This window comes from Microtus pennsylvanicus, chromosome 10 (genome assembly GCF_037038515.1).
Source record: "Microtus pennsylvanicus isolate mMicPen1 chromosome 10, mMicPen1.hap1, whole genome shotgun sequence".
Classification (NCBI taxonomy): Eukaryota; Metazoa; Chordata; class Mammalia; order Rodentia; family Cricetidae; genus Microtus; species Microtus pennsylvanicus.
Window position 1 is genome coordinate 81,428,996 of NC_134588.1, and position 27,381 is coordinate 81,456,376.

Below are 27,381 nucleotides of genomic sequence, written 5' to 3' on the forward strand. Positions count from 1 at the left end.
CCAACCAAACCCTATGGTGAGTGCCCCTGGGTCCCTTCCAGGTAATATCTTATTCCTCTGGGAAAACTTCTTCAAACAAGGAGCCTTTTCTGACTCCTGTAACACCCACACTTTGCTCCAGGAAGTCTCATAACTCAGTGGATGAAACCATTGTCATGGCTGTAAACACACTTCAGGGGGAAAATGACCCCTCAACACACACCAGGCTCTAGGCGAAATTCCCAGTTCCATACAGAGTCCAAGCAAACAAACAAAAATAAAAACAAAAGAAAAAAGAAAAACCATATATACTATCAATTGATCTGGGAAAGGTCTCAGTCTTTAACTGTATACCTGCCCTGGCCCATGAGGCTTCATTGGTTAGCACCCAACCCAGTCAGAAAAAGAACCATGGTTGAGCTAACAAACAGACTTAGATATGAACTTGAGAAATTCATGAGGACGAGAAGGGAGAGCATGCATGGGAATGGCACGGGAGTATGACCTAATGCAAGGCAGGCACACACGAAAGTGCAAACACCATAATAAAATACAACAATGGCTGCAGGTGTCACTCTGCCTTGGATTTGATAAGAAGGGAAAGTGACAGGGAGGGAGGGGAGAAAATAGAGGGAACCACATGTATAAACAGGACCCCAAGTTTGAAGAGGCTGCATGAAGCTGTGATCTTGCACCTGGAGACCTGGCACCTAGTTTTAAGGAGGCACTCTGGGAAGGGGACACATGAACAGATAATCTGTAGAAAGTAAGGGCCACAGCTCCCAGCATCTTAGCGTGTGCAAGTTCAACTAGGGCAACTTTGGAGAAGCCAAAGAGGAGCGGGGAAACCCTGCCTGCAGCTCAAGGGAAAATCTACTGTGTGGACACTGACACACTCTCTACTGCTTTTCTTCCTCCCCATTCTCCTTCCCGCACCCGGCTTTGCGATATGAACGGAGAACAGCGGGTCTTTCCCAAGCACGCCTTTATTCCTCTGCTCTTTGGTTTCCTGCTTTGGTTCACACGTGTGTGCTACATCTCACAGAGTTTCCCGGGGTGGTTGAGCTTCACCTGCCGCTATTGCTGAAACTGCTACTGCTGAGACCATCCCTCAACAGAGACCATCTCTTTGAATCTATGGATGGAGACAACAGGGGGGATGGCAACGAAGACAGCTGGGACGGGAGTGACGGTGCACAGCTCCAGAGGCTGGCTAGAGACAAGACCAATACAGCTAGAAAAACCACCGAGAAAGAGAGAGAGGAGAGAGAGAGAGAAAGGGGGAGAAAGAGAGATCCAGAAAGGCCAGCAGAGTAACAGAGTACATCTATATCCCTTTTATCTAAGGAATGCTAATTCTTGGTCCTGACCAATTCTGAAATAACACGGAGACCAAAGTTAGCAATGCTAGTCTTTGGTCCTAACTGCTACATTAGTGTGGTTTAGCTACATGAGTGTGGTTCGTCTGGGAGCCCCAAAGTTCCCAGATAACCTCCCTTGGCAAGTCCTGAGCAGGTCTGGCCTCATCCTAAAATGTCTTGCCCTCAAAGGCCTTCAGGTTGAAGGCAGTATCCAGAAACTTCCTCAGCGACACCAAGTGAGCGTTCTTGTTTCCAGTGGCTGGTGCAGCTGCTGGGTCCCGGCCAACATACCTGGAGGAGGACAGACAGCTGAGGGAAGGACCCGACTAGTTGCACACACGATCTAGAACTGCAGGGTCAACCCCATGAGGAAGACGGGCAGTCCTCTCTGTGCACTGTGAACCCACAGCAAACTCAGCTATCCAGACCCAGGACAGGGAGAAGATGATCACTCCATGCTCATGGAGACAACAATTGTGCCACACTCCAGAGACTTTGGGAGCAAACACGCTTTTGGCTTTTCTACATTTCTCATTCCTGGCCCCACCATCACAAAGACAAAGATGCCTACACTGAGCACCAGGGGCTGCCACCTGCTAGGCACCTCAGGAGGCTGGCCTGCACACATGGCCTACCCTAACATTCTCTAGCAGAAGGGAGGCAGTACCAAGGCTAGGGGCTAAGATTAAAGGGAGGAGATCCGAGTCATATAAGGGGGTCTGTCATTTGATCCTGGCTGCAGAATACTAAGGCTTACTCTCTTTGAAGGTAACACGAGCAATACCCCAACCCTGATAGGGATGCTAACCTGTAGACAGAGAACTCAGAGTCTGTAGGGACTCCAGTGCTTGCCACAGAAGGGCAGAGGCTAGTTCTGGATGGCACTGCCAACGAGGCAGGAAAAGCCAGTATGGGACTGTCAGGCTCAAGAGCCAAAGGCAGGCTAGCAGCGGTGGGAGGTAGCCCAGTACCATATGGGCCGGGAGCGGCCAAGCAGAGTCATGAAGCGTGGACTGATGTAGTCGTAATAGCCCATGTTCTTATGTTCCTCCTGACACCACACCAGCTCGGCACCTGAGTACTTCTCTGCCTCCCGCATGATCAGGTCAAAAGGGAACGGTGAGATCTGGGGAGGCGGAGATACAAAGAGCACAGTCAAGGAAGGACAACACGTGCAGGGCCTGCTCTGGACCTCGGCACCCACACAATGCCCAGAGCCAGAGACGGGCGAATTGAACCTGTCCATCACTACCATACTAGCACTCAAGAGACTCAAGCAAACCTGCTCCAGGCGTGTGATGGCCACCTGCTCCTCCAGGCCCTGGCTGCTGCGCTCCTTTACCAGGTCATAATATACCTTTCCTGTGCAGAAGATGAGTCGCTGGACCTGCCCAGGAGACCGTGCTGCAGGGCCATCTTCTGGAATCATTCGCTGGAAGCTAGTTCCTAGGGGATGGACCGGGTACCTCAGGGGTATCCACACCAGCACCCCAGGCACCCCTGGCTGTTCCTGGCTAGTGAGCTGGTTCGGGTCACACTGTTTACATTATGTAGCTTTGGATCCCAATGACGGAATAAAGGACAGGTAATACCCTAAACTGTCACAGGGAGAGAGTAGAGACAGACCTGTGGACAAGAGCAGAGCCCTAGGGAGACAAACATTCCAAGTGTGGGGTACGGGAATAGGGAGGGACCTGAAGGACAGAGAAAGCAACATGCTGGACCCATGATAGTGCCATCTTGCTCCAGATCTGTCCCCTCCAGCTGTTGGGAGGCCACTGGACATTCCTTCTCCCTTAGCCCTGAAGCAGAGTCTCCATCTCCAGCCCTGGCCATCTCTCCTTCCTGAAGTCAAGAAAGCTGCGGAACGTCTCAGGAAGCGGTTATAATGGCCCTATATGCCACAGCTCACTGAGAGCCTTGAGGTGCAGCCCTGCTGGGGGGGGTGTGTGTGACAAGTTGCCAGTGCACCGGGGGTCCAGCGACACCTGTGGAGCTCAGACAGCCCACTCTAACTGAACACTCACAATGAACACATACAGATGAAAACAAACAACAACAACAAACCCGATAACTATCTATGCTGCTGAGGCCCTGACTGGCTCAACCCTGTCCCCACTGCTACTCAGGACTCAGCCGAGAAAGATCTGCTCTGCTAGCCACTGGGCTTCATTCTTGCACCTCCCTGATTCCCTACCAAGTCGCACTTCAGGTCTTCATGTGCTTTGCCTGGCCCCTGCTTCCCAGGTCAGTGAAACTGAGTGCTTCAGAGAGGGCAAGCAGGTTCCCAGTAATGTTTGTTCAGTTCATGGGTGAAAATATAGTGAGGGAGGAAGGGAGGGAGGGAGGGAGGGAGGGAGGGAGGGAGGGAGGGAGGGAGGGAGGAAGGGAGGGAGGGAGGGAGGGAGGGATAGCAGCAAATCAGACACTGCTCCACCAGTGTCACGCCTCCTGGCAGCCCTTACAGACGGGCTAAACGAGCCCACCCACTCCTCGGACACTGAGCTTATTCCCAGTGATCTGACCTAGCCAAGGTGCCAACCTCCCAATGCTCTGGCAGGTGAGGACCAGGACAGGAGCTGCTGAAAGGCCAATGAAGACAGAGCTGGGAAGACAGGGAGCTCAGGACAGAAACCACACAGCAGCCACTAGCCTCACACAGACGGCCATCCCAGCAGATAAGGCACATACCGGACACCATCTGGTCAAAGCTGGACTTGGCGTCAGGGTGCCTCAGCAGAGACTTGGGTGTGAAGACAATGAGCTGGAAGGCAAAAAGCCAGCTGCTAGCAGCCCCTGCCCATCTATGGCTCCCCACATCCGACCCTCACACCACCCCAGTGCCAATGGGCTGGGGCAGCTCACTGGCTTGCGGAAGGGCAGCAGGATCTGTCGGCGCAGCACGTGGAAGTAGCTGGCTGGGGTGGAGCAGTTCACCACAATCCAGTTGCAGTCATAGAGCTGGCTCACCTCGAAGTCCTCAGTGAACACCTGCAGTGGACACTGGTGGCTAGGGGCGGCAGTCTACACCTAGGCTCCACTCCGCGCCTGGGGAGAGCAGGCGGCACTCACCGGGTAGGCATCGGAGTCATCATTACTCATCTGCAGGAACCTCTCTGGCCTTGCCGAAGAGTGCTCCGGACCCTGGAAGTATATGTGATCCAGAGAGAGCGGGCAGAGACCCCAGACGCGGGTGCCTGGATGGCTTCAAGGAGCAGATTAACCCCGGCTGTGCCTGTTCCCACCTTGCTCACAAGTCTGGCTCCCAAGTTCCAGGGGCCCGGGAGGCTCTTCAAGGGACCAAGGGGGTGCCCCTGCCCCCCTAGCTAGGCCTACGACAGCCTCTAGACCTTACCATGCCCTCCATGCCATGGGGCAGCAGGAGCACGATGCCATTGTGCCGCACCCACTTGGCCTGGCCAGTGCTGATGAACTGGTCGATGACGCACTGGGCCGTGTTGTGGAAGTCACCAAACTGAGCTTCCCAGAGGACCAGGGCATTGGGGCTGGCCATGGCATAGCCCAGCTCAAAGCCTAGGCAAAGGACACCAAGACAGAGCTCAGTACAATGCCGCCAAGCAGCAGCGGTTCCAGTTAAACCCACCCTTCCCCTCAGTATATGCTACCAGTCCTAACCTGGCCTTCCCAAGAGGCCAGAGTGAGCCAGGGGCTCACTGGGCCACAGAGGTCTGGATGTGTCTTCCTGGATGTGGAAGCATGCCTCTCTTTTTTGATTTTGCTTTATTTTCAAAACAGTCTGTATAACAGCCCTGGCTGTCCTGAACTCCCTTTGTAGACCAGGCTGGCCTTGAACTCACAGAGATCAGCCTGCCTCTCTCTCTCTCCTGAGTGCTGGGATTAAAGGCTTACAACACCACACCTGGTAGAAGCATGCTTTTCTTACGCCATATGCTGCCATGTTCAGCCTTATGTGGCTCAGGAGCCAAGTCTAAAAACAACTTGGGGACACTACACAGGACCATCAATCAAAAAGACCCCTGAAAATATGGAGGGAGTTCCCGAGAAAGGGCAGGCAACTCCCCACGTGTGGAGCTGAACCCCAGGAAGAGGAAGTGAAAGGGGAAGTATGCTGGCTTCAGGTAGACTGAGGGGAAGCATGTCCCCTGTGGAGTCACAGCCTAACCTCAACACAGGGCTCTGGGGTGCAGGACAGAGAAGATAAGAAGGGCTAAGGAGCATGTGAGTCAGAGACGGGCTCAGCACCAGGCATCAACAGCTATGGACCACTGTGGACTCTACTGGACTTCCTGTCTGGACACTCTGTGTCTGGTATCCAGGAAAGGGTTTAGGTGTCACAGAGAAAACAAAGCAACATCCCCTTCCCGAAACTGAGATGCCCATGATCTCACCTCCCAACTGTCTTTAAAAATGGTCCAACCACAGTTCCTTAGGACACCCTAGTATCTGCTCTCCCCCTCTCCCAGCATCTCCGAGATTGCCTACCCTCCCAGACCCAGAGGCACCCCACCCACCTAGAACTCCGTACTCTGAGAGGGAGCTGTTGCACACAGTATAGGGGGCCTGGTCAGGCCACAGGTGGTTCATAGGGACACATGTCCTCCGGTCAACTTCCTGGTCATGAAGAACATGGTGCCGGTGGCTGGGGAGAGAAATCGGGACAGGAAGAAGAGCAGGTAGACTGTCATCTACTCCAGACCTGGGCAACAGCAGGTAGACAGGTCCTGTTATTGTCCCATAAGGTCTTGTGGACTGGTCACACCAAGGAGGATACACAGGAACATTCTCCTTCCCTGCTGTGTGCTGCTGAGTTAGGAAATCCATGGGCTCAATGAAGACAAGACAGTGACTGGGGGGGTCAGGGCCCCTGCCTGCCTCAGCCTCACCTGAACGTGCCCCTCTCCACATCCTGGCCACTGAGCCGCACATGGATACCCTCCTTTAGCAGCGAACCGAAGGCCATGTACTCTGCCAATGCCCAGTCCACTGTGCGCTTCTTGGTCATGTCTGCACGGCCACGCAGGATGCGAGAGAGACCTGAGAGAAGGGACGCCTGAGGAACACGGAAGTTCAGCCACCGGCCTGGATGGCTGAAGCACCAGAGCCCTGGGGTTGAGTGCTCAACAGAAAGCAAAGTCTGTAGGTGGGTTCCTGCGGCCTCTCCTCCCCTGACCGCAGCCACACCAGGGCTGGTCTGGGCTTCCCCACAAAGGAGGAAGCTATAGTGGACTGGGTCAGGGTGCTCTATGACAATCCCATGAAGGTCTTTCCCTGTTCTCCAGAAGAAGGGACCAAGGTTAATGCCACACACCCAGCGAGAGCCCAGCAATGTGCGCAGAACTCAGCACTAACTCTTGGTGCCATCAGTGGGTACCTCATGTACACTGGGAGAGTTGTGCTCCCAGAAGCTATCTGGAGGAGACACAGACATCCTACCATAGCCATGAGGCCCCAAGCTTCTCGAACAGAAACTACAGTGGCCACAACTATGGGGCTGGAGTTAGTGACCACCTACTAGGTAGGCTCACAAGCCAGGAACTCATGGGGCTACCCTTTGGTATAGTTCTGAGCTAGGGGCACAGCAGAATTCTTCCTACATCCCAGGTTCTCCTCTATACCCTCCATAGATGCCCCTGCTTCCCTGTTCTCCTACATGGTCCAGGAATACACTAGAAACTGCCTTTGACAAATTCAAGGTACTAAGACCACACCCTGACACCCAGTTGGAATGTGGTGTTCACAAATGCCTAACTTCCAAAATCCAGTGGAGAGGAGCTAGTAACATGGGAAGGGGCCCACATGAGGCTTTGAGAGCTGAACCAGGACACCAAGAGGTTAAACAGGGAAATTCCACAAGCTTTGTCCCCTCTTTGGTATCCCAACAAATCTCCCTGCAGGACACAGTCTCAGCTTGGAGAGTGGCTATGTTGGAGCTTGCACGGCAGCCTTACCTGTGTGGATCTTAAAGTCCTCCAGGGGCACAGAGCTGGCCACATTGCCAATGTGGGTCAGCATGTCCTCAGGGATGCCTGTGGTTGGGCATGTCATGCTCTTGGGCTCCCCATCCACATTGAAGAAGCCTGATGGGACAGAATCTATGCATACACACTGGTGGTGGGACTTTAGATAGTCCTGGTCAGTTTTCTGTGCCAGAACAGGAAAGCTGAAATTCCTTCCCCCAGACGCATCGGAATAGGAATATGCACTCTGGGGCCTGCCTCAGCTGAAGACTCACAGCTGTAGCCTACACCTGTCCCAGCCTCCCCTGAGTCCTGGGGTCATAGCTGACTCAGCTTATCCCCAGCAGAGGGGCCCTCTGAATAGATATCCCAGTACCTCCCACCCCTGCCCCTGGCAAGTCACAGGTGGCCACGCTTGCTCTAATGTCACCTCCTCCACACTGGTCTGCCTCTGCCTGCAGGAACAGCTCACACCTGCATGGCAGGGACGAGTCTCAGCCTCCAGCTCCACAGCGACTGTTTCCCAGAGCCACTGCATTGTTCCTGTGTCAATGAGGAGGGCCACTGGGCCACATGCGCCCCACTCACCAGGCCAGGGGGAGTCTAGCCAGTGCTTTATATGCAGGATCTTTTTATCCTTGGACCTGCCATACGCCTCCTCACAGATCCGGTCATATTTGGCAATTTCTTCCTGGAATTGAGAGGAAGGAGTGGGCAGACAGTTGACATCCTGGGCATCCAAGAAGGTCAGTCAGCCCAAACTCAAAAGCCCTGCTCTCCATCACCAACTTCTAGAACCTTTTTGGTTCATAGGGATGCCATGGTCAGAGGCCTGGGAAGATACTCCAAAGTCTGATGAGCCTGAGCATGCTCAGTAAGTAGATCCAGGGAGATAGAGCAGGGACTCAGACCTTGTTTTCAGAGGTTCTGTTCGTAAAGGCAGAAGGACTAGCGTGTCTATAGACAATTCCAGGCACAAGTCTAGCGCAAGGATACCTCTTAGAGGACCCTGACAGAACACCGCTACAGAAAGACCCCTTTCCTGTCTGAAACTTGGTTTCTCCCCATCATGGCACACACCTGGCTGTAACCATATCCTTAATTCCTCGAACCCTGTTAGAACCAGGGACTTTCAGAAACAAGGAACACCAGCTAATCCTTTAAATCTACAATGTCTAGCACTGGGATGATGTCATCTGCAGCCATCCCATGTTCCCAGTCTGTCCATCTGAGATCTGTCCCCATGCCCAGAAGTCCCACCTACCCACCTCAAACTCCTGTAGAGTGACCGTGCCCTCGGCAATGAGCTTGTCCGCATACTTCTTCAGCACGGGGACCTGTTTGTGGATCTGCTTGTACATGAGCGGCTGTGTGAACATGGGCTCGTCCATCTCATTGTGGCCACGCCGGCGGTAACAGACCTGCAGGGGCAGCCAGGGGGTTGTGTGCTCAGTGTACACGCAGGCAGTGCACCATCTGAAGCACCCTGATAAGCAACTCTCGCCTGTCACCAAATGAACGTTCCATGCCAAGGCCTCTGCACAGATGGTTCTTGATGACACTAACCCTTTGTCTCAAAGAACTAGCCCTTACTGAGGATGTGACTGAAGACCGAGCCAGCGTGGCACATCGAGATGGGCCATCAGCAATTCTCCGACCCCAGTGCCCTCAAATATTCCAAGCTTGTTCAGCAAAGCAGAAAGAGCCCCCTTCCTGGCTCTAGCCCCAGTACCTCCAAAGCACCTGGTTTGTTTGGTACCGGCAAGGATGGGCTACTAAGCCTGCAATGGCAACAGTACCCTCAAACACACCTGACTTTCTTGGCAAGACAGGAATGGGCTACTCACTCCATCCCTGGCTCTAGCACCCCCAAATACCCACAGCATACCCAGCATAGCAGGGATAAATCATCCACCCCAGCCCTGCCTTGGCCTCTGTCAGTGCCCCAGGCCCACCAGGTCCACGACAACATCTTTGTTGAAGGTATTCCTCCACTCAGCCGCCACACTGCACACGTAGATCACGGCCTCAGGGTCATCTGCGTTCACGTGGAAGATGGGTGCATTGACCACCCGTGCCACATCAGTGGGGTAAGGCGAGGAGCGAGCCATTCTGGGGTCTGTGGTAAAGCCAATCTGCAAGGGCAAGTGAAGCCAGATGTGCCCCCCCTGTGGACTTTTTGTTTGTTTGTTTGTTTGTTTGTTTTTGTGACAGATTTCTATGTGTAGCCCTACTGTCCTGGAACTTGCTCAGGTCAAAGAGCTGGGGGGGGGTCTATTGGGGTACCTAGGACATACAGGGGACATGAAGGACTGCCGTGGCTATGAGGTGGCAATGGTGGTGGCAGCTGTGGCAGTGGCAGCAAGGAAGCTGAGCCTCTTCTCCACCGTCCCTTTGCTGCATGGGCATCCGATCTACCAGAGTGACTACAGCGCTCTGGGCAAGACGTTCCCGTTCCCAACTTCAGCGTGCTCATCTAGACGGCAGTCCTATTAAAGTCCTGCCTCCCAGCGAAAATCAAGAAAAGATTAAATGCTGCTGCAAATGCGGCAGAGAACACAGGGTTTCTAGCTGTATTAACCTCAGCTGCCCGGAAAGAAAGGGACGCGACTGCCAGCTAAGACCAATGTGCTGAGGGGAGCCCAAGGTCACCTACGGCTACTGTGCTACATCCTTCTGTCCAGGCCGTCTCCTCTACGCTGCTACATGTGGTACCTGTGAGAATATTTTTTTCCGGACCCCCCTCCCATACAAAACTCTATAGTATTTGCATAGGGATCTGTATGTTACTATACCTTTAATCATTACCTAAGACAATGTATGTATGCAAATAGTCACTATACATAAACTGCAGAGAACAAGAACATAAAAAAGCCCGTTTGTGTTTCGTACAGGTTTAGTTTTTTTTTGTTTTGTTTTTCCCTGAATACGTGTGTGTGTGTGTGTGTGTGTGTGTGTGTGTGTGTTGCTTGGGCCAAGGTATGCATATCTAGGCAAGCATTCTCCTTAAATTTTCTGAGACAGACCTCATTATACAGCTCAAACTGTCCATGAACTTTCTATGTAGCCCAGGGCTAAAATGACAAGCATGTAGCACCATACCTGGTCTGAATATTTTAGATCCACAGTCAATTGAGCCTATGGATATATAACCTCCAGCTACAGTGATTACAAAACTATCTATAAATGCATACAGATGTATTTCAATACATATATGTATTTCTTATGTCTCTACCAATTCTTCAGGCCAGGACACAGGGCTGGGGGTCGGGTTCCCTGCCTAAGGTTGCATCCTGAGGTAGGGATCATGTTCTCTACCTGAGGTCACGTGTGCTGGGAAGATTCAGGACAGTGGGATGAACACAGGGCTGGCTCACTTTCCCACCAATCCACAGCCTGGACTTACAGAAATGGGCATGCAACCCGGCATGGAGCCCACACCCTTACCTGGTTGTTGACCACAACATGTACTGTGCCGTTGGTGGTGTAGGAAGGCAGGTCACTCAGATGGAAGGTCTCATAGACAACACCCTGGCCAGCGAAGGCAGCATCCCCATGGACCAAGATGGACATGACCTGCATGGCAGGGTATAAACCAGCAGAATCCTGTACCCCAGCCTAGGAAGCCCACCCTACTTCCTCTTCCATGGAGACCCAGGATCCAAGTCTTCAGTATCTAGTCTCTCAAAAGCTGGCCTTTAGATGCTACCCTAACCCTCTGGACCCAGACAAGCTCACCTTCCTACCCTGGGCATCCCCACGGTAGAACTGTTCTGCCTTAGTCTTCCCCTGTACCACAGGGTCCACAGCTTCCAGGTGGGAAGGGTTAGCTACCAGTGACAGTGTGATGTTCCTGTTGGTGACACGGTTGATCCTCTCATGGTACATGCCCAGATGGTATTTGACATCACCAGAGCCCTGAGGAGAAAGGTGGGATAGGATGAACCTAACACCCCCCTTGGCGAATGAAGGGCAATACAGGAGAGGGCTGAGTCAACCTGCCAGGCTTCTTGGAATGTACCAGAGCCCAATGGCTACCTTACTCCTCACACCAATGATATCAAATGCATAGAAGTATTGGAGGATGTTTTAGGATCTAGGAGTAGAGAAAACTTACTTTCTAAACAATATATAAAGTCCCTCTGCAGTAAGACAGCTAAGCCAGGACAAATCTGCCATTAGCAAGGGGGAGAAAATCCAGGCACACCAAAGGGGGAGGCAAACTGGTAAGTCAGACACAGGGCAAGAGCTAATTGCCCTCAATGTGCAAAATGGCTTTGTGAAGTAGTAAAGTGAGGTTCCAAAGAGCCAAGAAAAATAAACAAAAGCTATGGAAAGGACTTTACACAAGAGATTCAAAAAACTCAGCTGATTCATATCAAAAGATATGTTACAAATAAATCATTTTGTACCTATCCAATTGGCAAAGAAGAACAAAAACAACAAAAAAGGCACAGCCTTGGGAGGCACGTGCTGTGGGTGGGCCCGTGGGAGGCTCTGTGGGAGGCTCTGTGGTGGCGCTCCTTGTCCGGGTTACCGCACTTCTCAGATACCACCTGACTACAGTCACATGCTCACTAAAAGGGCGAGGATGCTCGTTACAGCAAGCAGAGTCCTGGCACGGATCACAGCAGCAGCAAGAAGCCAACAAACCAAGCTCGTTACGTGCCGACATGGACCGATGATGACTTCGTGAGTGAGACAGCCAGGTACCTATAGTTCCCCAAGCTGTTCTCATGGCTCCTGGACAAAAATACGTGTGTCTACAGAGAACATGCCTCACCACAGACGTGAGCAAGCGCACACAGATGTGTCACCAGAATGAAATCTCATGGACTTGTGCCCATTCTATGGAAGAACAAAGGCTTACAGGTTTGAAGGTGGCTGAGGGCCATGAAGATCAGGAAGATCCTGGGTTAGAAGCCAGGGATGTGGACACTAGGCCTATTCTGATACACGGTGATAGGTGTTCTTGGACCAGTTACTTTAACCAACCCAACACCTATGCTGGGTGCTAGTGCTTTGGAGACAAAGTTCTTCCCTTATTCTTGAAAGGAAAACAAATGTACGTGTAGTCATGAATGGACACATGGGTTTACACACACAGACACACACACAGACATACACTCACACAGAGACAAACATGCACACATAGACACACATACAGACAGACACACACTCACACACCCACAGACACACACAGGCACACCCACACCCACACACACACTCAAGGCACACACACACAGACATGCTTATACACACACTCACAGAGAGACACATACTCACACACACAGACACATAGGCACACACGTGCACAAAGACATACACACAGACACTCAGGCGCACACGCACACATGCACGCATGCACACACGCACTCACGCACTCAGACACTGAGGCTGAAAAGGCCAGAGATAAAGGGAACAGAAGAGTGACAGACAGACAATGTCCAGATTAGGAAATTCAGGCAGAGCCTTGAACGCGGCAGAGGAGATGCAAGGAGGCAGTAGGGCTGAGGGCTTGGCATGGCCAGGAGTCTCGGTGGCATGCAAGCCACAGGGTGGGAGCAAGAAGACATGTCCTTGACAGGTTAATGGGTACAGGAAGCCATCAGCCCACTCACGTCTCTCCAGCGCCAACAAGCCATTCCAGGCTGATAAAGGGACTGTGGGCACAAAGCCTCAGCAGCAAAATCTCAAGAGAGAAACTGCTAGAGGCCCCTGCACTTCTCTGAGCCTCGGTTTCTCTAGCTGGAAACAGTGAGGCTGGCCTGGATTGTCCAATGCAGCACCCAGTCCCCAAAGCCTTAGGGACCTTCTGCAAACACCCCAGCCCCTGCCGCTCTTCTTCATGTTTATTCAGCTCCATGTCTGTTGGTCTGGAACTCAAGCCCCAAACTCTCCCAGTCCACCTCCCAAACACCAGGCTCCTCTGGGGTGCCCCAGGGCCAGGGTATGTCACCCACCTCATCCGCTGCTTCCAGCTTGGGATCAAACTGACAGAAGATCTGCTCCAGGTCCTTGCGGATCACGTTGGCCAGCACATTTAGCCTGCCCCTAGGACCAGAATGTCCTGGGCTGTTACCTGATACCTGGCCACCTTCCTACATTGGCCAAGTACAGCCACTCCCCCTACCTGCCACGGGACCTATCAGAACTCTTCCTGCTGGAGCCCTGGTCAAGCCCAACCCTCCAGTCCTGCCTTAGTCTATAGGGGGCACAGGAGTAGTTCCAGTCAGCCAGCCAGCTTCCTTCAGGGAGACTCCCTGCAACACTAGTGATTTAGAAAGTCTTCTGGGGAGGGGCAGGAAGCCACTGAGTCACCTAGCATGCCCCCCATCCCCTCCCCATTGAACCAACAACCCATTACCTTGGCATGTCCCCCACCCCATGACCTTAATCTACTAAGAGTTGCTCTAGCCCAGACAGCAGCAGCTCTGAGAAGGATGGGGCAGAAGGGACTCAGATTGGGGGGGGGGGGGGGGCACTGAAGGGACAGTGTGGAAGTCATGGACCAGATTCTTTAGCCCAGCCTGAACTTCCTATTCGAGGGAGTTGCTGCAGGGTGGCCACCAGCCTGATAGGAATATGCAAGTGACTTGAAACTTAAGAGCCCATTAGTTTCAGGTCAACAGTAACCCCAAGCCTGACTCCCAGCTGCATACAACTGCAGGAAGGGAGAGCTCCCTCCAGGTCAGTCACCCTCACACTCTCCCCCACCCCCTGCCATGGAACCTAAGGAGCATTCCTCAGCTGCTCTGGGCAAAGCTCTCCACGGCCCAAAGGTTACCATTCACACTGTGGAGGCCTGCACCGGCCCAGGATGGTCCCTCTGCTCAGAGAGCCCTCCAGGCAAACGCCCACCCAGCACATCTCACGGATGTTCGAGCCATCTGTACCCAGGTGCCATCTTCACCTGCTGCTCTAATAGCCGAAGCCATGTGCTCCACACCACCTTGGCTACAGGGTCAGCTCTGCCTAACTTCCCACCAGATACTGAGTATTTCCAGGCCCCTGAAAGGACCACGGCAAACAAACCTCAGACCCCTGGCAGGCCTGTCAAGACAGAAACTCTTCACACCATGCGTCTAGAGTCCCTAAGGCAGTACAGCCCTGTGCCAGCCCAACCACAAGCATCTTCCCAGACTACAACAGGGCTTTGGCCCACAGATCGCAGGGAACGAAATTTGGAAGTCTGCATCAAGGGAAACATGGGGTCAACTTACAGCTAGACCGCCGACCTCCAACCCATCTCTGCAGACCTACGTTCAAGGGATGCCAACACAAGGCCACCTACTCTCACATCCCTGAGCACATTCCCTTGACATCCCCTCATTCCAAGGACTTTCTAGTAGAATGTGTCCCAGTCTGAGGTCCTGAAGAAAGCAGCAACATGCCAAAGAATCTAGCTGGGCCCTGGCCGCCTGCGGCTTTGGCCAAGCATTTGGCTCTTGCTGTAACGAACAGCCCAGACCAGGGGCCCTGAGAACCTATCAAGTTCCCTGTTTCTTGCCTTAAGTCCCACCAATGCCTCTCACCCTGACTTCCACCTCCTCTCTCTCCTCAAGGCACAGGGGCTGGGGTATCCGCAGTGGTCCTACCTGTGTGGCATCCCCAGAATGACGTTTTCAATCCCCATCTCACTAGATTTGTCGATAATGGTCTTAAGAGCAGGAATCATGACCTCACAGCCTTCTAGGCCAAACCGCTTCTCTGAAGACCACTTCCTAGCCAGGAAGTCTTCAAACCTGTTTGGGGAAAAGGGAAAGGGAAGAAAAGGAAGCTTGGGATTCCTGGGGGCTTTTCACAAGCTCTGGGAGCTGAATGCCCAGGACAAAAGGCCACCTCCTTCCTGTACAGTCCAGGTCCCACACTAAACACCACATCGCAGTCACCCAACAAGAAGCACATGGCAGGGCAACCTGAAACTCTTCCCCAAACCTCAGCTGGCACCCATTCCCAGATACCTTTTCATAGTCAAAGATCCCTATTCTCAATATTCCTGCCCCGCCACTGTCCTGCCACTATGTAAGCCCCAAATATTTCTATCCTACTAAAGTCTAAGCTGAGCCCACGCCCCACTGCTCAGAAAGTCACGAGCCAGATGCACGGCCAGGCCCCTGCAGCTCTGGAAGGTCCCTTCTTCCAAGTCACCAATGTGTAGCATTTCACTGCCCTGCCAAGGATGCCACCATGCTCACCCATGCCAGGGACAGTGCAGAGACAGCATTCTGTCACGTCATTCCCATAGCCACACTCTTGTTATTTCTGCCCATGCTCTGAGTGACCTCTGCTGCAGTATTTCTCTGGAGCCCCACCCCTGCCCACCAATGTGGCTCTGATGGTCAAAGTAACTGAGCATGTCATCCTGATGCTTTGCCTAAGGGCTTCTTCGGGCCTCCAGCAGCAGGAGCAAGTGGCCTGCTTTCCCTTGCTAGGCGTCGCTACTTTCCCAGCTAGGGTACCAGGCGTGCCCCTCCAGCCATGGAGGCTGTCCATCAGGTGGTGCTGACCTCATGGAGCGCACCAGTCTGGCCAGCAGGGTCCGCTTCTCCTCACTGGAAAACTGCATCACACCAGGAGTCTCAAATTTCTGTCGGATCCACTGGCACTGCTCCACATCATTAATAAACATGAACTCCAGGCCAATGTGCTGGCAGTAGGTGCTCTAAGAAGGACAGGGGAAACGTCTATGAGGAACCAGCAAGAGGGGCGACAGGCCCAGAGTCTGAGACTAAACAAGAAGCACCTCCCCTCTCCCCACATGCTCAGAGTGCCAGAGCTAAGCCAGGCATGCCTTCCTGGGCTCACCTCCAAGCGACGAATGATCTCTCGCAGAGAGAGCATGTTCTCCGAGCCCCCAATGAAAGTCGTGGTGGGCAGTTGGAACTCTTTATCCAGATCAGCCTCCTGCAGGTCGTAGAAGGCTGGAAAGGAGCCCAAGGCAGCAGAGGAGGAAACAATGGAGTTGGGTAGGGGATGGAGAGCACCGTAGCAGACCCGCTGCTCCTGCCCTTCAGGCCTGTCTGCAAGCCCTGACATCAGGGAGAGGGAGGAAGGATGTGCACCCAGCTGCTGCCATGACAGTGGGCTTGGGTAAGTGGCGAGCCTGGTGCAGGTGGGAACATGGCCCTTTGGGGGCACTGGGTAGCAGTAACTGGAACAGGCAGAAAGAGCCACATGGGCCCAGGGGTTCCTCACGGGCACCAGCTAGTATGGCACTGTCAGGCTGACAGGGAGGTGACAACTCTTACCCAATTTATCAATGGTTGTTATCAAGTCTGAGGGCACAAAGGAGTCCAGGTCTGCATCCAGGATGCCCAGGGGGTCCAGCTGGGCCACATGGTGGCCTCGGATCTGGGAAAAGGGGATATAGCAAGGCTGGACAGATCTTTAGTCCAAGGGAGGCTCAGAGCCCCACCCGACTTCCAGCTTCAGAGTTTCAAGCTGTCACACATCCTACTGTGCTGTCGCCCAAGAATCCCTGATGACAGGCGACAAGAGCTCCAGTTCAAAAGTACAACACAGGGCTGACAAAAAAAAAAAAAGCAAAAACCTATAGAGGAAGTTGGACACTGCACACTATTAGTGTGATTTTCCAGAAACTTCCAAAGGATCTGGCATATGAACTAGGAAAATACACACAAGAATAAGGAAAATTCCCATCTGCTGTTGTGAAACCACTTCCATGATTTCCCACGCACTTGGCATGTACACACACGATAATAATAAAAATTAGTAAGGAAAAATTTTAAAGATTGATTACCATTTTAAAAATTAATACGTATCGGCATTAGAAGAAATCAAGCTAAAAAGAATCCATGAGCAAGAAAAATTATTGTGCACAGAGATGGAACAATATAGGAATTGTAAAAACTGGATTGAAGAATAAGATTTCAAAGAACCAGACTTTTAAGAATAGCTTGTTGGTGTACACCTTTAACCCTGGCTCTCAGGAGGCAGAGGCAAGTGGATCTCTGTGAGTTCGAGGCCAGCCTGGGGTCTACAGGGTGAGTTCCAGGACAGCCAGGGCTACACAGAAAAACTCAGTCTTGAAAAACCATAGGAAAAAAAAGAATATCTTGTTTTAAAGATTTGAGTAAGAAACTATATTTTAATTATAAATTATAATTACAAAAGTAAATTAAGATTTAAACACTAATAGTAAGATGTAGCAAACAGTAATATTTCCACAGCAGCATGGCTATGCAGAGAAGAATGATTCCATTTAGCCAGCGGAATAGTCCCTCAAGACAAACAGAACTACAGGGGAAAATTCCTACACTCTGCTATTGCCAATCAGCAGCAACAGTGGACATTGTTATTCTAAGACTGTGGTGTGTGGGCTATGAAAACATCGCATAAGCCACTGCAGTGGCATCTCTGAGAACATTTATTGTTGGCATCTTTGAAAGGAGACGGTGCCATAAGATGGATGAGGTCAAACCCTTAGTCCTACGTTTGAAGTATAAAGCTGCATCAGAATAAATCCATAATGCATGTTATCTTTCTAAAAAAAAAAACACACTTCTCAGTTCTGATCATTGCAATTGACAAGACTTATAGAGAACATTCTCAGAACTTCCTGGAAGCCTAGACGGTTCTGGGAGGGGGGGAAATAAAATATGCGACTATTCCAGTTATTTTTCTGCTGTTGTAATAAAACACTGATCGAGACCAATTTGGGGAGGAAAGGGTTATTTGGCTTTCAGGTTACTGTCCATTATGGAGAGAAACTGAGAGCAGGAATTCAAGGCAAGAACAAGGAGGCATAAATGAAGCAGAGACCAAGGGGAGGATGCAAGGATAGGAGGACCACCGCTCACTGCTCGCTCAGCTACCTTTCTTATACAACTCAGGCCAACTGCCTAAGAGACACCGCCCACTGTAAGCTGGGCCCTCGTACATCAATTAGCAATTAACAAAATGATCCACAAGCCAATCTGACCGAGGCAATTCCTCAATTGAGGAATTCCCAGGTGTGTCAAGTTGACAACTGAAGCTAGCTATGACAAAGACTGACTCGGAGAATCTTACTAGTCAGAGAGCAAAGGGGTGCTGACCGCTGCCAGGGTTGGGAATAAAGACACACTGTAAGTATGGCGGGGGAGAGCGGGGAAGGAAAGGGGTCAGCAATTTATAACAGAATAAAATTCCTCTAATATGTTAAGTGTGTTCATTAATGAGAAACGATAAAAAGAAAAAGTTGGGGGTTAGAATGATGGCTCAGTGGTTAAGAGCACTGGCTGCTCTTCCAAGGGACCCAGGTTCAGTTCCCAGCACCCACATGGCAGCTCACAACTGTCTGTAACTCTAGTTCCAGGGAATCTGGCACCCTCACACAGACATAACATTCAGGCAAAACACTAGTGCACATAAAATAAAAAGAAGAAAGTTTAGTACGGTGATGCACACCTGAAATCTTAGCAATTGCTGAGGCAGGAAGACCATGAATGCAAAGCCAGCCTAGTCTGTAGAGAGAGACTACCGGGTGTGTGTGTGTGGGGGGGGTGACAACAACCTTCACCGGTTACTTATGAAGGATGCACACAATATCTTATTTCTGGAAAGCAGCCAAGGGAGATAGTGCCTCCCTGACCCTGCCTTTGCTCTGAGATGCACCCACAAAGCGCATCTCAATGTACAGTGGACAAAGGGAGCTGTCCCATGCTGTGTGTCTCAGGTAGAAGGAAAGCTAGACAGATACCACTTACCATCCTTGGTGGCTCACTCCCCACCAAGAAGTGCCCATCTCATCCCCACCAAAAAGCTGAGTGGGAGAAATCAAGTCCACACGGGGTGAAGCCTCAAGAGCACATTACACACTGGCACGGACAAAGGGACTGGAGAAATGACACTATGGGGATGACTCAGGCAACCTCTACAGGAAAGCCACCGTTTCACAAACACTGGCAAGAAATACAATAAACGGTGATGGAACTGCAGAGTGCAGGAGACACATCAGTCATCGCAGCATGTGGTTTTATTGTGATCTCGCTTCAAATAGGCAATGCCTGAATCCAGAGGCTCCCGTGTCTGGTACTGACTAACTGAAGAAAAAGAAAAGATCAAGCCAGATATGGTGGTGCATGGCTATCATCTCAGCACTTGGGAGATAGTGGCAGAAGATCAGGCATTCAAGGTCGTCCTTAGCTACAGAGCTAGTAGCCAGATGTGCTACAGGACAATATGGACTGAAGAGATGGCTGAGTCCTCTGCAAGTTCAAATCCCCAGCACCCACACAAACAACTAGGCATGGTTTTCTGTGCCTGAAACCTCAGTTAAAGCCAGTGGAGTCAGATGGATCCCCCAGAGTTTGCTGGCTAACCAACTTAGCCAAAACAATAAAGCTCTGGCTCAAAGAGAGACACTGTCTCAAGGCAATAAGGCAGAGAGGAAGGGGAAGACTGCAGACATCCTGCTCTAGCCTCACCAACACACACACCTACACACTCACACGCAAATACCACACATACGCAGATGCTAGTGGACTAAGGACTATGCTGGGGTAAGGCCAGATAAAGGCCCTCCAGTAACACCCCAGACGTCAATCTCCATACAATATGGTTCTAGTTGATGTTGCTTGTTCTTATCAAGATCAATCATGAGGTCACACTTTCTGCATCTTTCACCAGTCAAGAAAGCACAAATGAACTGGAAGATATTATGGAAATCCTTGGGACCAGCAGGATTTGGTATTTCACCCTCTTCTTGATTTAGGCATATTTACAGACATAATGAGATATGTTGGAGACAGGACCCAAGTCTAAACATGAAATTCGCTTATGGTTTCACAAACACCTTACACGCAGAGCTGCAATGTGGTTCTGTGCAATGGCCTCGGGATGCCTGTGTTTTGACTACAATCAATCACATAAAATTAGGTGTGGAATTTTCCACTTCTGACGTCACACTGATTCTCAAAAAAATATCTCAGACTTTGGAATTCTTTGGACATTTTGAGTTTTTTTGTTTGTTTGTTTTGTTTTGGATGCTCTACTGGTCCAACAATCACTGTGCTGCCAGAAGCCCACTGCCCATGGGTTCTCAGGCTAGTTAGATCCCCTGAGACACCATTTCACCTCATACTCCTACACAGAGGGTGCTGAATGGGAGATAGCGCTGTTGTTTCCATTTGCCAATGCCCTGGTGTTCCCAGGCCCATGTAGCAGCTCGCTGCTCCCTCCCACCAAGTCTCTTCAGGGCCCAGGATCCCAGGCATCACCCTCTGCATGTCCCGTTTCCCTTGTGAAATGCCTTCTGCCGCCAGTTCCCACAGATATCCTCAATGGTTGCACCTGTTATGACATGGACACCAGTGTGGCCCTCCAATTAGTATGTTCTGTCAAGAACATGGATCATCACCAAGACACACTGTCAATGACTGGGCCCAGCCTAGGGATCCAGCGTGAGAGAGTGCAAGCCTTCCGAATGAGCAGCTGGTGGGGGAGCCGCGTTTGGTAAATTATTGATTCATCCCATCTCCACTAATGGAGCTCCTGCTGTAAACAGTCCCTGTTTCCTGGAATGCCCAGACTAGAGAATAGCTACCAAGTGTCAGAGTGTTCCACAGTCACTTAACACTAAATGCAATTGATTACCTACTAAGTGTCCCTCTGGGCACTCAGAGCATCGTGTGTGCGAGGTGGACAATGGCATGGGGAAACAGACAGGCCAGCAAACACATTCGAAAGCTACCAGGGAGGTGCTCTGAGCTCTAAATGGCATATGACAAGGTTGCTTCTCAATGGAAGTGACATCAGAGCTCAGCCTCCCGCTTCTCTCGCCTACTGCACCCTCCCCATGCCCTCCTTGCCCAGGCCTCGATCAATCGATTGCTCTCACCTGGTAGGCACGAATCAGGGACTGTACTGCCAGGTGGTCTTCTACCAGCTTGCTGGTCTTGGTGCAACTTGAGACTGATGGCCTGATCTCGTGGATGACAGCAGGGGGCTGTGGCTGAGCAGGACCCAGAGAGGCCTCCTTACTAGCTTTCTGGAAAAAGCTGTCCCAGGACTGGGTAGGGAGAAAGAAAGACCCCAGCCAGGTCAGGACGTGAGGAGTTGTCATAGCCAAAGCACTCAGTGCTCTTGGGAACTATGGTGCTCAGGGCGTTCCAGAGCCTCAGTTCAGGGACCCTGTACTAGCCCAGCGCTCCTACCCACTGCCCAGAATGCAACACGTGGGTGAAGGTTCAGCTACAACAGGGACTTCTGCCCTGAGGGAAATCTGTCCTTGCACACTGGGTTGCAGGTCTTAGGAGACGGCAGGATAGTGGGCACAGACCACGAGATCTATGCATAGGTTTTTGTTTTGATTTCTTTGAGACAATAATCCTACTACTGGTAATTTGTCCACAAATGTATGTACACACAAGTGTGTCCAGGTGTTTCCTTCAGGGTTGTCTATAAAAATGGTGATGTTCAAACAACCTAAATGACTATCAATAAGCAACTGGCTAAATAAATGATTGCAGAAGCTGGACAGCTATGCAGTCTGCAGTAAAAAGGTGCATCTGTTAGGGTGGATAAAGGATACTTAGTACCAACACACACTGCAGGGAGGACAAGCAGAAGGCCTGTGGCCCAGCTGCTTCATAGAGAAGCAAGACGAGTCATGCATACACACAGATACCTCTGGGCTCTAGGAGAGTAAGTAACAGTGTCAGGGGAGGGCTGCTCGTCAGGCTCCTGGGAGAAGCCTGTGTCACATGCGAGAGGCCTCAGGTCCCATTCTCAGCCCAGAAAAACACTGTTACCCTCTACTCAGTCCCTTGTCGTGCCAGTGGGAGAATCCTCAAGGAAAGCAATGTGACAAGACATACCAAAATTGCACACATATATACCCTTGGATGGAAGAAAAATCTTCCTACAGCCAGCTGTGTGCACACATACAAGTACACTCTGCAGCACTGTTCATGGCAATCAAGACAGGAAGTGGACCAGAAGCTTGATATTGGGGCTGGGTGGCATCCATGTGATAGACAATTACACAGGTGGAAATAAACAAGCAATGGGGTTCTCCATGCACGGACGTGGAAAGAGCTGAAAGAGCCAATCAAAGCCAAAGAACACAACAGGACTGCTGCCTGTCACTTTGGCGGAAAAGTGGGGAAATTCCGTTATCTTTACAAAAAGTTTGTATAAAGAAAAATCTCAGAAAGAGAAGAAACAAAGAATAAACCGCGTGGTAGGCTGGGAGGGACCTCTTGATTTTTCATACTTCTTGAGTCTGAGCATTGTGACTATGACTGGCCTCCCACGCCACCTTTAGTTGTCGATGGGTATTAGTTTATCAGACGATATATCTACAGGCATTTATTTCTTAATTTCACCTCAGGAGCCACTTGGAAAGAGCTCAGCATAACCAGGGAGGACTGGTCTCTGGCATGCTAGGCAAGGCATCTTCGTGGAACCACCTCCCACCAGTCTCATCAGCAAGAAAGCAAGAAGCCTCTCCCTTCTTCCCCACACAGATACACAGGGACTGAGGTCATGGCTGCTTCCCAGCAGTCCCTCATGCCACCACACACTCCAGCAGCTTCCCGCCCATGAAAAGCAGAAGGCAGATGCCAACCTTGTGAACACTCTGTGGGTTTTCCAGCCAGGCAAAGTACATCTCCTCCATGTAACTGGAGCTGACTCCACTTCTGCTGCTTGGAACGGTGGTCGGTGGCCCAGAGGACATCCTGTGCCCACTGAACATTGGGATGTCCCGTGTGGCCAGGAGCCTCATGGCCTGTGGTCCCAACCTGAACGGCAGCAGCCTCAGCTGACTCATTCTGAGCATGGGCAATGAAGCAAAGGCACAAATCACAGGACGAAGTCGAGAGGAAGCTCAGATAGGTGCAAATTCACTCCTAGCAGCTATGGTCCTGCTACATGGTGGCCCCAGACTAAGCCAAGGTGAGACATAGGTAACACACTCTCTTCCACCTTCATTTCCTAGAGGAAGATTTCGGCTCAGCAACCTTCTCCAGTGATCCTGGGCCCTTCCCTCCAGCCTAGGCTCCCTCTTTGTTGGTCCCAGGACTCTCCTACCCCCCATATACAGCCCTGTTTCTGAGGACACTTAGCTTAAGTCCTGGAGCCCACTCAGAAGATCATAGGATATATGTGGGCAGTAACTCAAAAAAGGGCTGGGCACACAGCCTACCACCTTGGAGGTGGGGCAGGGGTCCTCCAGGCACTGTGAATGGTTAGAAAAGTCAGGGAGAGGACACTGGGGAGCAAAGACTCAGAGAGACAAGAGGGGACAAGACACACTATGGCTAGAGTTGCTGGTCACTGGTCAGAAGTCACCAGTGACTCCCTATGACTGCAATACTGGGTCAGAACACCCTTCCTCTCAGGCAAAACCATAAGGCAGGAGCCCAGGCCTCACCAGCCCTCGCTTCACGGATGTGAGGACCAAGACTCCATGTGGTGGAGGCAAAACCAAAGGAAGCAAAGTGATGCTTCCTGCCGCAGCTCCTTCTCAGGCTATGAATGCTGCCTGGAACTCACACATGGGACAAACACCACCCAAAGCACCGTCAGCCCAGGGTGCTTGCAAGCTGGAGGCCACCCAGGCACAGGGACACAACTCTGGGTTCCCTTCACTTGTCCAATTACCTGCCCTTTGCCAAGGAAGAGGCTTGGATAATGGGCAGGCAGGCTCTCAATGAAAAGTCTTCCTCAGACACCTCTTCCCAGAACAGGAGTCTTAAAGGTCCCCTCCACTCCCAGAGAACTGCCAGGCTTCCCACTCAAACCCACCAAGGCCCCCTGCAGGCCCAGTGTCTGGCCACCTCATGGAAAGTGGGATCTCTGTTCTTTCGCCATGGCTATGAACAGCGGCTCAGTCTCCTGCCCAGCCCGAGCAGATCCTTCCTACTGAGTACTACTAAGGCTCCTGGCTGTCCTGGAACTCACTTTGTAGACCAGGCTGACCTCGAACACACTGAGATCTGCCTGCCTCTGCCTTCCAAATGCTAGGATTAAAAACATGACCACTGCCCGGCTCATAAAACTATTTTTTTGCTACTTATGAACCATAACGTAAATATCTGATATGCAAGATACCTGATATTCAACCCCTGTGAAAGGGCTGTTCAACCCCCAAAGGGGTCACGACCCACAGGTTGAAAACTGCTGTTCCAGCCAGCATAACTGGCTCCCGGGTCCTGCTTAGAGTAGGCCCTAAATCAATGCCCCTAGGTGTGTCCGGCCAACTGTTCACCTACTGCACCCCTCCACCCTAGCCCTGCCACGAGACGTCACTGGCTGGAGCTCCTGCAAGAGACCAAGTCCACCGGAGGACAGGTATGGCTCTCCCCGGCTGCCTCCTCTCACCAGTGCAAACTCACGTGAGTTGGAGGGACAGGAGAGTTCCTCAGCCAAGGAAGAAGGGTGGTCTCCTGAGGTGACCCGCAGCAAGTCTGAACAGAGAAAAATCAGTAACTAGAAAATACATTCTCCTGCAGGGAGGGAGGGGGCCTCACAGAACTCTGAACTTCAGGTGCCCCAGGGTTCCCTCCCACACACAGTGAACCACTTGGGGCTGGCAGCAGCTTTCCAAAGGTAAAGCATGGGCCCCACGGTCAGACAGCTGGGGTCACAACATGGAGATATCACGAGAACCCAAACCACCATGGGGCGTCGGCACCTGCATTCCGCACAGCAAGGCATATAGACTATAGTCAGAGAAAGGGCCTGCAGCCAGGTAAGGCTAGGGTCACAGTGCTCACTCAGCTCCTCAGCGGGGCGCAGAGGCAGAGAAGTCTGAGCTGGAGACTGACCAGCTGTCTGCTCCAGGACTTGTGTCCTTCTCACAGCAGCACTGAGATCTCTTAGAGGCAAAGTCCCAGTTACTCCATCTGCCACTTTACCCCCACAGGGGCATGGGACAATTCAGGCCAGATAGGGACAATGCCCGGCTTTATCCAGCCTGGCCCTGTGTAGGAACATTGTGTTTTACAAACGCGGAATGGTCTGGGCAGCCAAACGCTGTTATGGCCTTCACCCAACCCACAGGGGATGCCAGTCCTTCCTACCCCCATGCCAGCTGGGCTGGAGGACCCCAGAGCTCTACTGGGCTCTAAATCTACAGACAGAGCCCTAGTTAGCCCTGCTAGGTGCTGCCCATACAGGGCAAGTTGGCAACAGGGACCCCAAAAAAGGGACCTGTGCAAGCTTCTAATGGACAGATCTTGGGGACATTTCTCTCTGGAATCTGTGCCGGCAACCTGCCTCTAAGTCTCTCACAGGTACTCCGTAATGGCTCTCTTGGGGAAATCAGTTAGAAGAAATCAGAGCAGGGAGCCCCCTCCCCCCACCCCCAAGACCTCAAACAGAATAAAGAAGCAGAATTTGCATTTCTCTCTACTCTTGGAAACTGGACGCCAAGGAGCTAGGCAGCAGGGTGGGTCAGGAAGAAGGTACAGGAAGAGCCAAACTAAAACCCGTAACTGGGAAAAGTTCAAAGACAGGTGAGGCCTGTTTGAAGTTTACAGGTGGATGTGTGGCGGGGAGCCACCCAGACTGGCGCGGGCTTGGACCCTGTGGGTCTTGCGGTTTCTGAGCTGGCCTTTGCAGAGTATGGCCCTTGGGGTCAGGTAAGGCCTCTTGGGGCCTTGGGAGGGTGGGGAAAGCACCTCCCATAATGGCTGTGACTTCGGACTACTTGAGCCAGAAAATCTGGCCAGCCTCAGTTTCTTCAAGTGGGAGCACAGACGGCAGTTAAAATGTATAGGGCCTGTCCCCGCTAAGTCCTGGGACTTCGAAGCTGCCTGCTTATCTTGCGCAACCCTGGGACCTCCTCAACTTCAGTGCAGCTCTGGGCAGCCCCCTCTCCCAGGAAGGGTATCAGGCAGGCTCCTCCCCGGACCACGGAATGTGAAGAATGGGAGGGGGTCTGCAAGCTTCCGGCTAGCGACCCAGCTCCGAGGCCGGAAGCCCCCCTGTGGGCGCTTCACTCCTTCCCACGAAATCTGCACCCGCCTGCTGAACCGCACAAAGGGCCAGGGGTCCAGAGGAACTCCGCACTTGGTCAAGGGCGAAAACAAGGTCACGTCCCCCCTCCGCCCCACCCCCGCCTCCAAGGACCGGATTCAGGGCAGCGGGTCGCGGGCAGCGCTGCCCCAGGATCCAGCAGCGAGGAGCAGAGAGGCCTGCTCGCGGGAACGGGGGTCGCGCCGCCCGCGCTCACCGGCTGGCCGGGGTTCCGGGTCCCGCGGTCCTGGGGGGCTGCGGGTCCAGGGGCTGTGCAGAGGGGGACGCGCGCGCAGAGTGCTGGACCAATTACCTGGGTCACGTGGCGCAGCCGCCCGCGAGCGCGCACCCCCGGGATTCCGCGCGTCTTGACGTCTCGGCAGACGCCCCGCCCTGTCTGCGGCCGGCGCTGTCCGCGGTGCTGACCCCCAGATCCAAAACAACACGCGGCCCCCAAAAAGGCAAGCAGGAGTCCAGGCCTGCCCTGGCTTTGTGACTGGAGACCCTCCTGGGTTCATGAACCCCAGTGTCCTCCACTTGAAACTAAGGAGAATGTACCAGAGTAAAGCAGACGTGTGTGTGTTTGGGGCGGGAGGAGAGATAATTTCCACTCTATAGTCTGTAAAATGGGAATGCTGTTAAAATATTAAAAGTTCTGCTGTCTTCAGGCTGTTTGGAAGAAAGATTGAAGTAGTTTGTGAAATCACACTACCCATCCACTTTTTGAGTGACTGTGGCCGGGGCTTCCCTCCCCTCAGAGCACCACTGCCACAAACTATGCTACAGTGAATATCTAGACAGAGCCTGTGGGAAATTTCCCTGCAACATACATAATACAGGTGGGTGACTCAAGTATTGCTGAGTGGTGCGAGTATGTGCTTTCTCAGGCCAACGAAACAGTGTCCTCTCTGCTGGGATTTTTCTCCCACTGACAGAGCAAGAGGATTCTTAAGTCTTTGAATCTCAGTGTTAACTTTCTAGTTTTGCCAGAATAGCAAAAGTGATGTCTTATTATTTTAATCTGCACTTCTTTTATTATTAGTGATTTGCAGCTCAAGGTGTTTGTCAGTTTGGGTTTTTTTCTGTTGTAGTTCTGTCTGTTTTGGTTTTTTGTATCGGGTTCGGCTTCATTT

At 51.9% G+C, this 27,381-nt stretch overlaps 1 protein-coding gene across 6 annotated transcripts; it reads right to left on the reverse strand.

Moving 5' to 3' along the window:
* Positions 1–949: 949 nt before the first annotated feature.
* On the reverse strand, positions 950–26,621 carry Ogdhl (oxoglutarate dehydrogenase L). Of its 6 annotated transcripts, none has more exons than XM_075988766.1 (24): positions 26,562–26,621; positions 24,625–24,696; positions 22,854–23,058; positions 21,123–21,293; positions 16,531–16,633; positions 16,088–16,203; positions 15,790–15,944; positions 14,878–15,024; positions 13,243–13,333; positions 11,018–11,197; positions 10,727–10,855; positions 9,235–9,414; positions 8,548–8,700; positions 7,868–7,970; positions 7,271–7,399; positions 6,206–6,356; positions 5,834–5,961; positions 4,696–4,874; positions 4,413–4,484; positions 4,206–4,331; positions 4,032–4,104; positions 2,623–2,786; positions 2,312–2,466; positions 950–1,631 (listed from the first exon to the last, which is right to left on the reverse strand). In XM_075988766.1, the coding sequence occupies exons 3-24, from the start codon at positions 23,055–23,057 to the stop codon at positions 1,508–1,510; spliced, it is 3,033 nt and encodes a 1,010-aa protein (XP_075844881.1). In that variant the 5' UTR covers position 23,058; positions 24,625–24,696; positions 26,562–26,621; the 3' UTR covers positions 950–1,507. The 6 variants fall into 6 exon arrangements, with proteins under 6 accessions (XP_075844881.1, XP_075844880.1, XP_075844884.1 ...); XM_075988765.1 differs by having other exon boundaries at positions 26,466–26,590; XM_075988769.1 differs by having other exon boundaries at positions 24,621–24,696; positions 26,562–26,585.
* Positions 26,622–27,381: the final 760 nt, after the last annotated feature.